The sequence below is a fragment of the Mixia osmundae genome (assembly GCF_000708205.1).
Source record: "Mixia osmundae IAM 14324 unplaced genomic scaffold scaffold_4, whole genome shotgun sequence".
NCBI classification, from domain to species: Eukaryota; Fungi; Basidiomycota; class Mixiomycetes; order Mixiales; family Mixiaceae; genus Mixia; species Mixia osmundae.
This window is the reverse complement of record NW_014575560.1, coordinates 357,260-372,065: the sequence shown is the minus strand read 5'-3', so window position 1 is coordinate 372,065 and position 14,806 is coordinate 357,260. Positions and strand designations below refer to the sequence as shown.

The 14,806-nt window shown below is 55.3% G+C and overlaps 9 protein-coding genes across 9 annotated transcripts; 5 read left to right on the top strand and 4 right to left on the bottom strand.

Annotated features, from left to right (window-relative positions):
• Nucleotides 1-359: 359 nt before the first annotated feature.
• On the top strand, nucleotides 360-1,610 carry L969DRAFT_93810 (uncharacterized protein; the record flags this gene model as incomplete). The annotated part of the gene is made up of 4 exons (XM_014713099.1): nucleotides 360-373; nucleotides 596-644; nucleotides 703-765; nucleotides 984-1,610. 4 exons carry the CDS (start codon nucleotides 360-362, stop codon nucleotides 1,608-1,610), a joined length of 753 nt encoding a protein of 250 aa, XP_014568585.1.
• Nucleotides 1,611-1,621: 11 nt separating this feature from the next.
• On the bottom strand, nucleotides 1,622-2,860 carry L969DRAFT_93809 (uncharacterized protein; the record flags this gene model as incomplete). Its single annotated transcript, XM_014713098.1, has 8 exons — nucleotides 1,622-1,657; nucleotides 1,710-1,759; nucleotides 1,808-1,913; nucleotides 1,965-2,166; nucleotides 2,218-2,378; nucleotides 2,430-2,573; nucleotides 2,622-2,686; nucleotides 2,743-2,860. The coding sequence occupies 8 exons, from the start codon at nucleotides 2,858-2,860 to the stop codon at nucleotides 1,622-1,624; spliced, it is 882 nt and encodes a 293-aa protein (XP_014568584.1).
• Nucleotides 2,861-3,243: 383 nt separating this feature from the next.
• L969DRAFT_81879 (uncharacterized protein) lies at nucleotides 3,244-5,524 on the top strand (the record flags this gene model as incomplete). The annotated part of the gene is made up of 6 exons (XM_014713097.1): nucleotides 3,244-3,262; nucleotides 3,315-3,361; nucleotides 3,491-3,571; nucleotides 3,621-3,850; nucleotides 3,918-3,967; nucleotides 4,014-5,524. The coding sequence occupies 6 exons, from the start codon at nucleotides 3,244-3,246 to the stop codon at nucleotides 5,522-5,524; spliced, it is 1,938 nt and encodes a 645-aa protein (XP_014568583.1).
• On the bottom strand, nucleotides 5,490-9,136 carry L969DRAFT_98710 (uncharacterized protein). The gene is made up of 5 exons (XM_014713096.1): nucleotides 7,124-9,136; nucleotides 6,994-7,073; nucleotides 6,523-6,940; nucleotides 6,200-6,463; nucleotides 5,490-6,149 (listed from the first exon to the last, which is right to left on the bottom strand). The coding sequence occupies exons 1-5, from the start codon at nucleotides 8,951-8,953 to the stop codon at nucleotides 5,688-5,690; spliced, it is 3,054 nt and encodes a 1,017-aa protein (XP_014568582.1). The 5' UTR covers nucleotides 8,954-9,136; the 3' UTR covers nucleotides 5,490-5,687.
• L969DRAFT_393729 (uncharacterized protein) lies at nucleotides 9,052-10,145 on the top strand. Its single transcript, XM_014713095.1, has 3 exons — nucleotides 9,052-9,333; nucleotides 9,386-9,482; nucleotides 9,530-10,145. The coding sequence occupies exons 1-3, from the start codon at nucleotides 9,150-9,152 to the stop codon at nucleotides 9,834-9,836; spliced, it is 588 nt and encodes a 195-aa protein (XP_014568581.1). The 5' UTR covers nucleotides 9,052-9,149; the 3' UTR covers nucleotides 9,837-10,145.
• L969DRAFT_619542 (uncharacterized protein) lies at nucleotides 9,436-11,267 on the bottom strand (the record flags this gene model as incomplete). The annotated part of the gene is made up of 4 exons (XM_014713094.1): nucleotides 9,436-10,430; nucleotides 10,484-11,000; nucleotides 11,062-11,147; nucleotides 11,198-11,267. 4 exons carry the CDS (start codon nucleotides 11,265-11,267, stop codon nucleotides 9,862-9,864), a joined length of 1,242 nt encoding a protein of 413 aa, XP_014568580.1. The 3' UTR covers nucleotides 9,436-9,861.
• Nucleotides 11,268-11,455: 188 nt separating this feature from the next.
• Nucleotides 11,456-12,456, top strand: L969DRAFT_47497 (uncharacterized protein; the record flags this gene model as incomplete). Its single annotated transcript, XM_014713093.1, has 2 exons — nucleotides 11,456-11,700; nucleotides 11,742-12,456. The coding sequence occupies 2 exons, from the start codon at nucleotides 11,456-11,458 to the stop codon at nucleotides 12,454-12,456; spliced, it is 960 nt and encodes a 319-aa protein (XP_014568579.1).
• A 5-nt stretch (nucleotides 12,457-12,461) lies between these two features.
• Nucleotides 12,462-13,834, bottom strand: L969DRAFT_93802 (uncharacterized protein; the record flags this gene model as incomplete). Its single annotated transcript, XM_014713092.1, has 6 exons — nucleotides 12,462-12,600; nucleotides 12,648-12,762; nucleotides 12,817-12,972; nucleotides 13,030-13,460; nucleotides 13,512-13,646; nucleotides 13,701-13,834. 6 exons carry the CDS (start codon nucleotides 13,832-13,834, stop codon nucleotides 12,462-12,464), a joined length of 1,110 nt encoding a protein of 369 aa, XP_014568578.1.
• Nucleotides 13,835-13,959: 125 nt separating this feature from the next.
• Nucleotides 13,960-14,798, top strand: L969DRAFT_16645 (uncharacterized protein; the record flags this gene model as incomplete). The annotated part of the gene is made up of 4 exons (XM_014712864.1): nucleotides 13,960-14,188; nucleotides 14,233-14,579; nucleotides 14,630-14,676; nucleotides 14,726-14,798. 4 exons carry the CDS (start codon nucleotides 13,960-13,962, stop codon nucleotides 14,796-14,798), a joined length of 696 nt encoding a protein of 231 aa, XP_014568350.1.
• Between the last annotated feature and the right edge of the window lie 8 nt (nucleotides 14,799-14,806).

Sequence of the window (14,806 nt, the reverse complement as noted above, 5' to 3'; positions counted from 1 at the left end):
TCGGCAGACCGCAAGCTCAAGCTAGATCATAGGAATGCGATTTCACCTGAGCGCTAGACGCCTGTGATGAGCCGAGCTGTCTGTGTACGCCGTCGCAGGGTCGACACGCGTGTTTACGATGCCCGATGCGCCAGAATGATCGAGTCTCGACAAAGCACTGCTCTCGGCCTAGCGAGCAGTCCTGCTCAGCTTGACATGAGCTTAGCAGCACCTCTGGGTTTGTGGGCGTTCTCCTGTGCCGCCGCGTGTCGTGCGTCAGCTGATTTCTTTAGAATCAAAAACCAAGTCTGTCTTTGTCATAAAAGTTGAGCAAAGCCACCAACTTCCGCAAGAAGGCTCCTTACAACCACTGACTCAACATGCCGGCCAAGACGTTAGTGACTTCTCCTTTGCTCTCGACGCATCGCTAGGGAGCTACCACAAAGCACGCTGCGGCTGCTCTGCACTGCTCCCCTGTCGTCCTGCGAGAGTCTGCAGCGTCTGTCAGGCTGGCAAAATTGCAAGTCAGGCAGACGTTGCTGCTCTCTGCAGTTGAAAGCCTAATCAGAGTCCAAGAGAACATGCGTTGACGCTTGTTGCTTCTTCCTCTTGATAGCACCGTACCATCCGCCCAAGACATCCTCGTCCCCGAGACGCTCCTCAAGGCAAGTGCTTTGGCCTCACTCGGCTTGGGTCAAGCTGACACCCTCGTCATCTTGGCAGAAGCGCAAGACCAATGAGAAGGCTCGTGAAGAGCGTGCAGCACAAGCATCTGCCGTCAAAAAGGTACGATCGGGTTCTCCTTAAGATCTCCTCTGCCCGTCAATCTTTCGTCGCTTTGCTTTGATGAAGGACAACATATACCCAAATTTCCGAGCCGCAAGCCGGCAATGAAGTCACAACGACCAATCATACCATCTTTCGGGACTGAGCACACCAGCTCTCGCGCTCTCTGCTCACTCGGAAAATCTGAGTTCGGCGGCTGACGCGAATCTGCTTGACAGGAGAGGAAGAGCAAGCGCACCGTCATCTTCAAACGTGCAGAGCAGTATGTCAACGAATATCAAGCGGCCGAACGCGAGGAGATCCGCCTCCGACGTCTCGCAAAGTCAAAGGGCGAGTTCTACGTGCCAGCCCAGCCAAAGGTCTACTTTGTCATCCGCATGCGAGGTATCAACGAGATCGCACCCAAGCCTCGCAAGATCTTGCAACTCCTCCGTCTGCTCCAGATCAACAATGGCGTCTTCATCAAGGTCAACAAGGCGACCTCTGAGATGCTCCAACTCGTTGAGCCATACGTCACCTATGGCGAGCCCAACCTCAAGTCGATCCGCGAACTGATCTACAAGCGAGGCTATGGCAAGATCAACAAGCAGCGTATCCCTCTCAGCGACAATGCCGTCATCGAGAAGACCCTCGGCGACAAGGGCATCATCTCCATCGAAGATCTCATCCACGAGATCGCGACCTGCGGGCCAAACTTCAAGCAAGCCTCCAACTTCCTCTGGCCGTTCAAGCTCAACTCGCCCACCGGCGGCTTCCGCGCACGCAAGTTCAGAGCATTCATCGAGGGCGGTGACGTCGGCAAGCGAGATGATAAGATCAACGCGCTCATTCGCCAAATGAACTAGGCTCATCGAGCTCAGTGTTGTATCTGCTGGTTGCAAGTTTGGCGATGCTACAACATGCTACAGACCTTGACTGTCCAGGCGTGAAAGCCATAATTTGACCGCCTTGCTTTCCATGTGACCTGCAGCCCTGTCGCCGACTTTTTCCCAATCTGGCACACGTATCAGCCAGATCTTGGCAGGACGGCCAAACTGCGAACCTTTGGAATAGGCGTCAATCAGAGCCTGGCTAGCGAGTCCATCTATTCTTTTGAGCTCCTTTGGCGCTGTGGCACTCTCACTGTTGCTACCGAGACGGCCAGCGCACTGCCATGGCCAATGTGAGAAAGGCTACCGTATGAGCAGGACAAGACTTGCCAATTTCAGACCTATCGCTGCCCGTCTGCCTGCGCCGCCTTTCTGTGCTGGACCGGCCAACTCGAGAGCGATGCAGAAATAGCGATAGGCGAGCTCGAATTGGCCCATCGTATACGCTGTTTCGGCGTACTGTAGCGCGTAGAGCGGACTCTGTGGAACGAGTAAAAGTAGATCGGCCAGACAACTCAGAGCTTCCTTCAGCCTGGCCGCTCGTCATGTAAGCATGTCTTGCGAACGGGAGAAAGGGATGTACATATTGCGTGAGATGTAGATCTCTGCGAGCTGTGACCAGCCCTCGATGTCATTGTAGACCGTGTCCAGATGCTCGATGAGGAGCTCGACGCCGCGCTGCTCGCTGAGTCGCGGCGGACGGGCTTGTGAAAGATGGAGCGCTATCAACCGCTTACGCACAGCCTGAGGGTCATCTTTAGCACTGGCGCATGCGGCCAAGGCAAGCCGACTTGCCGTATTCGTCTCGGTCTTTGCGAGTTGCGCCTCGTAGTATTCGAGTGCTGGCATGACCTCGCCTTTTGCTTCGAGTAGCATACCATGTAGTGGCGCCACTCTTGGCGAGTCAGGGAACTTCTTCTCCAGTCGGGCAATACAGCTCTGTTCCACCAACGTCAACGCGCTCCTGCGCCAATGCCTATTGCTCACGCTCGCTAAACCGAGCTGTCCAATGTCGAGAGCGGACAGAGCGACTTGCTCCAGCATAGGCCATACTGGGCCAACAAGCATGAGCATCGAGCTACGTGCGCAGCCATTTGAATGCGCTGACGATCATCCGAGTCTGGCAGCCTGAGCAATCGCTTGGCGATGATGCAGACTTCCTGAGAGCGTCGTTGGGGATGATTCCGGAGCTCTTTGAGCGCTCGCTCGTCTTCGACAAGCGTCATCCTGCGCGCAGTGCAAGCTATAGCCCACCAAGCCGGTGGATGTCGTGCGTCAACGACGTCCTCGTCGCGCGCGATTTTGTCGTCTTTGCCGGCGACTGACTGTTGTCACATCCCTCGGGGCATCGAAGTCCACCCACAGGAGACTCCCGTGCAGCTGCATGCATGCTCGAAGTGCGGTCTCGCACGCTTGGGGCATATCATCAATATATGCATCATCGAGCAAAATTGCATTCCGTCATGCGACTCACTTCCGTCTTAGCAGCCTCAGCACACCTAGCAGACGGCTCCTATGCGCTGTACCACCCGGCCTGACTCATTTGAACACAGCGGAAGACCATGAGCTCGCCACGCAGTGGTGCGATGCGTTCAGACGCGCCGATCCAATGTCGGCGCTGCCTCAAGGTCAGATAGTGCACGATCAGTTGAGATATTGCTGACGGTAGGGGCGACATAGGCTTAATCAAAGTGACATTCAATCGTAGCAGCGGGCCGGGCGGTCAGGTAAGCTCCGTTTGCACAGCTAGCTGCTATCTGCTGACGCGCCTCTACTTGACAGAATGTGAACAAAGGCAGGTACTGTAGCTGTGCATCTCGAGATCGTCTGACAGGTAAAAATCAGTCAACTCGAAGGCGACGCTGCGGCTTGACCTACAGCAGCAGACCGGCCAGTCTTGGGCGCCCGATTATGTCGTTCGCGCTCTCGCACATAGCGTACGTATCGCCTCAGAACGTGCGAGACTGTCTTGACATTCGCAGATAGCCGCTATCGAGCAGCAATGGCACGGCGGTGGTGCTAGCGTGTGATTCCGAGCGCACACAGCGCGATAATCTGCGGGTTGCGCACGAGCGCTTGCACAAACTCGTACTCGATGCCGCTCAGCGCGACGTCAAACGCCCTACTTCAGCGGCCACCCAAGAGCGAGTCGAAAAGCTCGTCAAAGTCGGTGTAGCAAAGCGTAAGGAGGCTAAACAACGTCAAAGCGCCAAGCGGTCTGCGCGCAAGCTTGTCTACGATTAACGCATCCCTGTCTGTGCGCCTGATGGCTGCGCTTCTCAGGCCAGATGTGTCGTATGGTGCTCAAGACATACAGCCATCAATAATGGCCGGTCCGCTCTCTCTGACTCGCTTCCCTCATGCGTTTCTTCGGTCCAGCGCTAGTCGTGATCGCTCTATGCGTATCTGCGCTCGCCGCCCGAATGGGCCCAGCTGGGGGTTCAGATGTCTCGACGACAGGCTCGTCAAGCAGACTCATCCGGCGATCTCGTCTGGGCTACGCAATGTCGCCCTCTATCAAGACGCAATCTAATGCTACTTCCCGCGTCCTCGCAGACAAATCGGCATTTGGCGGCTGGACCGATCTCTCTGACCCGGCAAGCAAAGGTGCCAAACTACTATTCAAGCGTGTTGCCCAGACCAAGAATATGCCACACGCACAATTGTATCTGACGCAGCATATCAATGCTGCGCTGATGCGGCAAGCGCGCTTTGCCGGATCTGGCGTCAATATAGATGAACATGCTCAGCGACTTACGAAGCGATGGGAGTCTCTTGGCAAGCCAGCAGAACATCTCCTCCTGCGCAAACGGGATGGCTTCCCCGCAGCAGCAGCAAAGGCAGCGGCGAATAATACTATCACGCTCAGCAGACCTCCCCTTGCGGTCAACACACTTGCTCTGGATATCCAAGCGAACGACATTGGCTACTTTGCTACCTTCCTGGTAGGTACCCCGCCGCGACCATACAAAGTACTCGCAGACTCCGGCTCCTCCGACTTTTGGCTGGCTTCGACACAATGCACCGATTGTGGACCTCACCAAAAGCTCGGGCAGGACAATTCTAAGACATTTCTGGCCAATCAGACCACCTTTAGCGTCAAATACGGTACGGGCGAGGTCAGTGGCGATCTGGCGACGGACACGCTGATGCTCGGCAATCTACTTCTGCCCGCCCATCGCTTCGGCGTGGCAACGAAGGAGTCCGTCGATTTTTCGGCAAGCGATGTGCCCTTCGACGGCTTGATGGGTCTTGCCAAGAGCAAACTCTCAAACCAGAAAGTTCTGACGCCTATTGAAGACTTGGCTGCACGAGGGCTGGTCAAAAGCGCTCAGATGTCATATGTGATTCCTAGATTTCAAGACAATGCAGCGGACGGGCTCAACAGCGGCCAGATCACATTCGGCGGCGTGGATCTGTCTCGTGTCAAGGCAGGTAGCAAGATCCAAACGCTTCAGAACGTCAACAAGAAGGGATTCTTTGCAGCTGCAATGTCGCTTTCGGTGAATGGCGAATCACTGAACATGACCAATCTGGAAGCTCTGCTCGACACTGGAACAACATTGATCGTCGCCCCTGATCCCATCGCAAAAGCGATTCATGCTCAAATACCAGGCGCGCAAAGCGACGGCCAAGGCGGCTTCACAATCCCCTGCACGACGTCCAATACTGTTACCCTCACATTCGATGGCGTGCCTTATGACATCGACCCACGAGATCTCAAGTTTCAGCCAGTGACGGACGATCTCAATGGCATGTGTACGAGCGGCATCACTAGCGGCTCCATTGGCGGCCCGAACGAGCTGCTTGTCGGAGATGTCTTCCTCAAGAACGTCGTCTTCTCCACTGATGCTACTGCAGACGTGATCGGACTGGCGCCAAGGGCATAGGAGAGTCGGTCATCGGGTCAACGTCGTCTGCTGTTATTCGCATCGTGATGTATAGTCATACCGAATTGCCGAGCGTGGATCAAAGGCCTTGCCAAAGCGGCGCTCTTGTGCAAGCCAAGTATTTCGTTCAGGATGAGGTCCAGTGAAAAGCGTACTGCATCCGCTAAATACACGGTAAGCACGTTGGCTTGACCTCGGGAGTGTCCATCTGTGGTCTACGGCTCTGGTCGCCGTTCCGGATGACGCTGAACAAGAAGCCCATGAAGCGTTGACCGTACTCTTGAGGGTTGACGGGCGAGATGCGATGCTTGTCGTGGCTGAATGATTTCCAGACATGCTCGGCACGCTTGATGAATGTGTATGGTGTCAAGATGTCAATAACGCCGAGATAATAGAGATCGTTGAGCGGGTCGTTGTTGATGTCAGACGCTCTGAAGCCGCCTTCGTCGGCATAAAAGATAAAGTTACGACGCTCCGACGAGTCTTTGTCTGGTAGCGCGTTCGTCTCTGAGATACCTTTGGGATCGCTGCGCTGGACGGCTTTACGAAGCGCAGACGCATTGGCCTCGTCTCGTTGTCGCATCGCCGTATCGCGTCGTTTGACTGACGTTGCAGGTTGTTCAGGCTGTCCGAGGTAAGTCAGTAAATTGAGCGCTAGAGCCTCATGCAACGTACTTGGAAAGTACTGAGAAGCCCGCTCCTAAGCTGGTCCTTGTTGCCTCTATTCAGATCGTGCAGACCGACGAGCAAGCTGTAGTCCATGATGCCAAGTCGCTGTAGCAGCTCTGTATCGCGTCTGAGTTGCTCTTCGAACAAAGCTCGCTTCTCGGGCCCAAGTTCGAGGTGTCGGTCACGTCGGACCCAATTCAGATCCTTGAGCACTGCGCCGGGATTGCGGGCGGCTTTCTCTTCTGGGTATTCGCGGCCGATTGATGACCCCTTTGAGGCAACGAGAAGGCCATCAGCATGCACTTATTCACGAACAGTCTACCACCTGCCTTGAGGTCGTACGTCTCGTGAACATCGCGATGCGGCGGAAAGAGGTTATTGAAAATGACAAAGTGAATCTTGCGTCCCCGGGGCAGTTTGACACGATGCAAACCATAGAAACGACTGAGAAGGGTATGCGGGTTGGCTTTGACATGCTCGTGATAGTCTTTGAGAATACTGCGCAGAAACTTGTGCTCCGCATGACGGATCGTCTTGATAATGAAACGATAGTCGCGGGAGAAGTAGAAGAAAGAGCCTGACTTGCCGGGCGAGCCGAGCTCGGAGAGAATGTACTTTGCCGTCAATGAAAGCAGGTAGTCCGCAGGATCGAGATGAAAGTACTCCCGCAGGGCCCGAAAGACCCATGGAGCATAGTCTTTGAACTTGAAATCGTATTTTGCTGAAGGGGTCAGTTCGTTGCCGATGCTGCGCGTCAATGGTGTTAGTGACCTACTTGGCAGATAGTAGAGAGCACTGACATATCGAAAGAGAATTTGTGTCGAGCAGTATAATCTGCATCGGTCAGCGGCCGCGCTAGCTTGGCTTGACATCGCGATACCTGCAGACCGTTCCGTCAGTGAAGGCCAGTCGGCACGGTTCATGACTGACGCCAATACGGATTCCAGTGAGCATGTTGTACATGAGAACATAGTTGACATGGTCTTCGCCGATCAAATTGCCAACAAGCACGCGATCGTCGACCAATTTTGAGCTCGTCCGACTAGCAGACCTGCCCCGAGGTTTCTTCTGCACTGGCTCTTGTTCAGCCAACGCCTGTTCCTCTTCCGCTCGTTTTTCCTGTCTAGCTCGTCGAATCGCTTCCGCTTCTTTCGCTCTGCTCCCTTCGAAGTCTTCTTCGGGCTGCTGCTGAGGTTTGCCTGCCATCGTCTGCAAGGGTATATCTTGGCCAGCAATTTGTTCGCGCTTTGACCTGCCCGTTCGCTGACGCAACGCAGAGCTGGGTCCCGCAAGAGCGGAGGAGGCAGCTTGAGCATTGAGCGAAGAGTCGGTGTAGTTGGAGATGTTGGTGGCATTGCTTCTGCTCGTCGTGAGAGTAGAGAAGCCGTTGACGTCTGTTTCCGTTGAAGCACTGCTGCGCTGCCTCGCTCGACCGGGCTCGCCAATCTGCCGCTCTTTCCCCTTGGCGCTGCCTATGCTGCTGTCGAGATAAGGCGTGATAGCATCGACGGCGACAATCTTGCGGCCCTCGTAAGAATCTGAAGGTGCCAAACGAGAGTTGACGACACCGTATCCAGGCTGATTGAGTCGGGGTGACCTATCGGCCGTAGTGGAAGGAAGGCTTGCTGGCTGGTTTGCAGTAGGCGTCAGATCGTCAGGCTGGTCTGTATCGACCTTTGCCCCACGCGCATCTTCTGCCGCGCTCAGTGGGTTCTTCGGCTCATCTTGCAACGATGCGGCAACGTCATCTTGGGCCACCTTGGCATCCGGTAAATTGGCCGGCGTTCGCGCTTCGCGCAGATGAGCGGGCGAACGTGGTCTGACATCGAGCAGCGCATTCTCTGCTTCCCTGCCCTGGATGACATTGAGAGACTGGACCTGGCTCGTATCATGGGTGCCCAGTTTCTCCTGGACCTTCATCCTCACTGCGTCCCGCTTGCTGTCGTAAAGATCTGCATCCTGATCGAGCTTGCCATTGAGCAGCGGTACGGGTGCAGGCTCGTCCTCGGCGTCTTTCGGATAGCGTATGCCGTTGATGAGATGACCGACATGCTTCGGCTGGCTGTCGCCTCGGGATTGCAGTACACTCAGATCTGCGTCTGCAGCAGATTGGTCGTGTGATATATCGTTTGTGGCACGCGTCTGCTCGGCGAGCTGGGACGTAGATGCAACTTCTTCTTTCGAAGATCGCAGAAAAGGCAAGAAGCTGCGTTTCCTGGCAGGCGAAGCGTCGCCGCTGGCCGTCGTCAGAGGTATCGATTTTGATCTACCGTTGAGGGCTGTGCCGTTGCTCTTGGCAGCCGAACTGCCAAAGAGATCAAAGATGGAGCTCGGATGACCGTCTGACACGACGACTTTGCCGTTGTCTGCCCGGACGATGTGATACTGGTGTCCCCGTTCGCTTTGAGACATTGCAAACAAAGGGTTGATTGCAGCTGCGCGTCCGCTACCCTCGCCGCTCTGGAAGCCACTCTGGCCAACTTGATCGTGAGAGGATTGTGAGCTCGATTGTGATGCCATGCCGGGAAGCACCATAGAGGTAGAAGATGATCTCGAACCGCGAGACTCGCCAGCAGACACAAAGCTAGCGCTCGACGAAGCCTGTGCTTCACCGTTGGCCATCTTGGCCGAGCTTGCAACGGGATATGACGAGCCGGCGGGCGACGAAGAGACGCCTGCTGGAAACTCGGTCGGTCGGATGCTGGCTTTGTCTGTTCCCAAAGTTCCCGCGTGCGTTGCGGGCTGTACCAGCGTCGTCATTCGGCGGGCTTGCTGCTTCAGGGGCGTCTAGACAGTCGCGCCTCTGGCTGGTTCACTCTGAGGTACGCATGTGAGGGATAGCTCGGTCGTGTGCGACTGTCAACTTGGCCGGCAATCCTGGCTTGGCCGACAGTCGACAATCGCGCGAGTTGCTTTTTTTAAAGTTTGCGCGTTTTGGCTTTCCATCAGATCCGACATGCCGACTGAACCTGCTCGAGCGAGCGACGTCGAGGTCGAGGACATCATCTTGGCAGCGCGCTATGGCGATCTGGACGATCTGAAGGCTTTCGTAGAAGCATACGGCCCAGAAGCGCTCATTTCTGCCCAAGATGACAATGGCAACCTTGCTCTGCACATGGCCAGCGCCAATGGCCACGTAGGTACGCAGGAATTGCTCTGAGCTTATGACATAAGTCATCCTGTTTTGGCGAGCAGAAATAGTGCGATATCTGGTCAGCTTGTCGCCCGATGAAAGGTTGGCGCAACAGAATCAATCTGGCAATACGCCGCTGCATTGGGCTTCGCTCAAGTGAGCAGATCCTGCGAAGCCCAGTGCTGAGCTGACATGACTGATAGTGGTCATTTGGAAGTACTGAAGCTCCTCTGCCCGCGCATGTCGGTCGCATCGATCAGCTTGCACAACAAAGCGAATAAGACGGCATTGCAAGAAGCAGAAGAGCAAGCCAACGAGCGTACTTGGATGTGTGCAGGACATCTGCTCTCCTACTTGAACGTCGAAGACAAGTACAAGGAGGAGCCAACGGCAGACGGTCTCGAGGAGAACGCAGAGATCACACTGAGATCAGATGAGCCGCCAGCAAAGGAGGAGCTCGCGTCGGACAGCAGTATAGCTTCGGAGACCGACAAGCTGTCTATGACATGACATGCATTCTCGATCGAAGCTTTTGCTAGATAGTCATCTTGCTCAGACCGGACGAAAGACTGGGCGTATTCCAGATCACCAGTCTTCCATCGACGCCCGTCGTGCTAACCCTCGTCACATCATGCCCCTCTTGCTTCAAGTAGGGTCGCAAACTCGTGATCGTATTCTGATGAACGGTCGTCCGTTCTGTCGAGCCTGTCGCCGTTCTCGACATACCGCTGGCAGGCGTGGCGGGTGGCGAATCGGCATTGGGATAGACGACACTGACGCCTCTCGAGTCTGCCGCACTGAACCGGGAGAAGGCTTCGTTGCCCTTCAGTCTGCCCACGCCGCCGGTACGGGGAGCGCCGGTCGAGGCTGACAAGCCGGACGAACGAGCAGAGGGATCATCGATTGTTCGCGAGAAATGCCAGCCCGAGTGCTGGTCGCTCTCGAACAAGACAGGCTCGCAATCGTGACCTGCCGCTGCGATACGAGACTCGTCGAGGAAAGTGAGTGTCAAATATGGCAGGCTGGGCACGCGAACGGTGAACTTCGCGGTAGGCGGCAAACCCTCGCCTGCAGGATACACAATGGTGATAGTCGAATCATGACCTGTGATCACTCGTCAGAACACATCAATTGGTGTGCGCCAAAGAGCGACTGACTGGCAAACGCAAGAGCATCGCCGCTCGGCGAAAAGGCAACACCGTGAACCCAGCCACCTGCAGGGCTACTAAACTCGCCACAGAGCGTGTTGAACGGCAGCTTTGTGCCCCAGACCGAGGGCGCGGGCTTCTCGTCTGTCTCTCTGAGGTAGGCGGAGAAAACACGAGCTTTTGCATCTGCCGAGCCCGTTGCGAGCAGGACCGAATTGGGATGCCAGTCGAGCGACAGCACAGTACTGCGCAAGGGCTTCTTGAGTTGTTTGGAGATCCACCAATCGCTCTCATCGCCGTACGAGCAGATGGCGACTGCTCTAGCACCCGAAGCGACGGCAAACTTTTGCTCGTTCGGCGACCAGCGCACGCAAGTTGCTGATCGATTGATGTTGAGCAACACGAGCGTAGGCTTCCAGACGCCTTCCGGGCTGAGGTTCCAGACGTAGGCGTTTCTGTCTTGTGAGCAGGTGACTATCCTGTTCGTCTTGGGCGCCCAGTCTATCGACGTAACGAGCTTGTCGTGCTGTCCGGGCCAAAGTCGAGGTCAGTGAGTGCGCAAGGTGTGATGGGCAGTCTAGGCAGACCTCATTGAGCGTATGTGCTTGTGACCATGTCGTGCCCGTCTTGGTATGTACCTCGACAATATTGCTGTTCGGACAGATAGCTACCTCTGAACCCGCCAAGTCTCAGCACGGGCCCGGCCAGCTTGCCGACACTCACGGGATCCGTCAGCATTGAATGCATGATCTGTCAGGGCAGTCGTCGCAAATTGATGAGACTCTGGCGCCATTGCAGAGGACTAGCAGTCGACTCTGCTTGATCTATCGCTGTCTAGCCTGAGGCCTGTCAATGATTGTTCAATCGATTGATGACGGAATCGCTCACACCACGCGACAAGTGCTGCGGGCGGCGGTAGCACGGTGATATGAATGGCCCCTACTTCACTGCTTCCCTTCTCCTGACCTGCTCGCAGGCGACATGACAGAAGTAGCCAAGCACCTCAAGAGCTTCGGCCGGGTAGACACACCCAGCTACTTTGGCAAAGAGCTCGACCCACAGATCTACGAGACTCTTTCGAAAGAAGAACATGCATTCCTCGTCGAGGCGACTGGTCTGCAAGCAGACGAGCTCAGGACGTTCGTGCTCGAGCGACAAGCTCAGGCTTACGCGCTCTACCACTATCCGTGCATCCGCTCTCTAGCCTTTGCAAGTCCATCGCTTGGGTCTGTACTGATCTGACGCTGACAGCATGGATGTAGGCGAGACTGAAAGCATTCCGACATCCGGCATACGCGCACCTGCTCGAGCAGTTCAAGCAGGACGACAAAGCGGTCTTGCTCGATGTCGGCTGCTTCTTCGGCAGCGAGTTACGCAAGGCCGCCATCGATGGGATCCCCGCGAGTCGTATGATCGGGACAGATCTCGAGCAAGGCTTCCTCGACATCGGCAAAGAGATGTATAAGCATACTGACAAGCAGCGCGGCTCGCCAAGATTCCTCGCTGGCGACTTCTTTGATGATCGCTTCTTCGACACGTCCACAAGCTCGAGCATGAATGAAGATCTGAATATGGACGGCCTGTACTCGCTGGCGCCTTTGACCGGCTTGGTCACGACGATTTTCTCGTCGTCTTTCTTCCACTTATTCGCCAGAGACAAGCAGCGCCTGATCGCGCAACGGATGATACGCTTGCTCAAAGCTGCCAGCGGAAGTCTGGTCTTTGGGTCGCACGTTGGCGGGTTCGGTGGGCCGGGCCTTTTCGAGCGCACAGATCCAAACCTTCGCGAGGAGGAAATCCACAGAGACCGCATCTGGCCCAAGGGCGGATTCGAGAGTATGTGGCACGAGGAGTTGAGAGCCGCGCATGGCGACGACGTCAGAGCTGATGTACAAGTTCAATACTTTTCGCTCAAGGGCAGCGTCATATGGCAGACGCATGATGATGCCTGGCTGATGGCCTATACCGTTCGTTTGTTGTGAGCAGTTTATGCGATCTTTCTTGTGGCAATACCGCAGCTGTAGCACAATGGCGAGGCAATCTCAGATGGCGTCAAATCGTCGTGCTCGGTGAAGCTGGACAAAGCCGTCGCGTGTCGCCAAGTGCTTGCGTTAGCATCAGCAGGTCTGCAAGATGATAAGCTCGGCTCTTGATGAGCGAGCATGTGACGCACAAGCCGCACACACTACAAAGTGTCGAAGTTGCCCCGCAAAGACTGAGCTTGGCTGCCGTTCTGCCCACGACAGATGACGTGGCGGGAAACTGCTGCTCCAAGCCTAGCACGAATTCTGTTCGCGCTGTCACAGTCAGCTCGTCCCTGAGACTTGGCAGGTCATGCATACCCTCTACGGTGCCATCGATTCCCATTTCTTTCTTGCCTTTGGCTTTAGCCATTGTGAGATCATTAGGAACGAAAATTGTCCGTAGACCGAGCTGTTTGACCAGAAAGGCGACTTCACGTGAGGAGACATGCGCCAAAGGGCGGACGAGCTGCAGCTCTGTTTGTATAAGCTGAGGATGAGCACATGTCGCAATTGGCAATATAAATGACTTGCTATCGTTGAAAAGTGGAACATGAGTGGCAACTTGCTCGCCGAGATTGAAGCCTGCCCCGACTGACATGCCTGCGATCGTCCTGATGGCTACGCCAGTGCTCGTCTCGCCCATCATGAGATGGGTCACGCCTTGCTCGTGAGCAGTGCGCGTGATCAGCGATCTCGATAGGTTCTTCTGCAAAGTCATCTTTGCGGACGGATCGAGCGCATTGGCAGCCAACTCGACTGCCTCGACGGGCAAGGTGACAGTGCAGAAGGGGTAGTCAAAGTCGTTTGCCACAGTCTTGACTTGGTCATCGATTACAGCGCTGCCCGAGCTGACATAGATGATCTGTGCTCTGGCGAATAAAGCATGACTTGGGGGTCCTCGATAGTGCAACGGTCGCTCCTCGACGGTGTATACGTGCGGTCTGATTAGCTCAAGAAGAAGCCTGATCACATAACATCAGCGTGTATCACAGAAAAGCCCGAAATCGCTTGACCTGGACGCCGGGCCGCCTGAGAATGCGATGGCGAGACTAAAGGGACTCTTGTCGGCGCGACCGAGCCGTCGTGGCGCCTCGAGTCGATGCAACGACGTGCGAAGTTTGGTGGTCACTGACGCTTTCAGGCATGCACTGTGCATACAAGATCATCAGCGTTGTCAAAGAAGAACTAGATCGACGACTGACGAGCAAAGCGATCCTGCAAGAGTCACAATCTGAGCGGGCTCGATGCTGCATTTCGTGCATGTCTTGGCGAGCGTTGTACTGATTGACGCGAGTGCGATCTCGTCTGACTCATCAACCGGCCGTCCGCATGACATGTGGCTCGCTGGAAGGCGTTGACAGGAAGGTCAGAACAGATGTCAAAATCGATGTCAAAGTCGCCCAAGAATTTTATCGCGTGAGCGTGTTCGCTGTCAAGCTCAAGCGCTCCAAGCAGCTCGCGATGGGCGTGCTACGTTCGGCATTGAGGAGCTACGAATCGTCATTCGCTCGTCGTCCTCTTTTGACGATCGCAGTCACCAATGCTGTCCTCGCCGGGGTGGGCGATGCTGTCGCGCAAGAGCTGCCGGTCCTCTTGGGATCAGCCGCCGTGCTCGGCCAAATGCCACCTTATGACCTGGAACGGACAGCGCGCTTCATCTTCTATGGCGCTTCCATCGGCCCTCTGCTAGGTAAGTAGCAGGCTGTTCGGCCGGCCCAGGCTGACATGGCATAGGCAAATGGAACCATTTCCTTGAAGTGACTTTCCCTCTGCGTCCTCTTGTCGACACTCAGAGCTATCCAATGAACAACATCAAACGAGGAGGAGTGCTTCATGCCAAGGATCTAGAAGATGCCAAAGCCCACCTTGACGACGTTCTCGGACCGCGCGCCATCAAGGAGGAGCTGCCAATCTCGCGACGCAATCTGGTCAAGCGGTTACTGGCAGATCAACTCATCGCTGCACCTATCGGCTTATGCCTCTTCTTGAGCGGCATGAGTATCATGGAAGGACTCGAAGGCCACGAGATAGTCGCCCGTTTCGCTGCGCTGTACTGGCCAATCATCAAAGCCAATTGGACTGTACGACCTTTGTGTTCACTGAGAATTTCGTAAACTCATCAATCGTACAGGTGTGGCCTATACTGCAATACATCAACTTTCGCTATCTGCCATTGAGGTGCGTATGATGCATCAGATTCTCCTCTGAGTGCTGATCGTCGCCATAGTCTGCGAGTGCCATACGGCTCAGTATGCGGCATCGCCTGGACATGCTTCCTCAGTCTCACATCGTCCAAATGACCTCATAG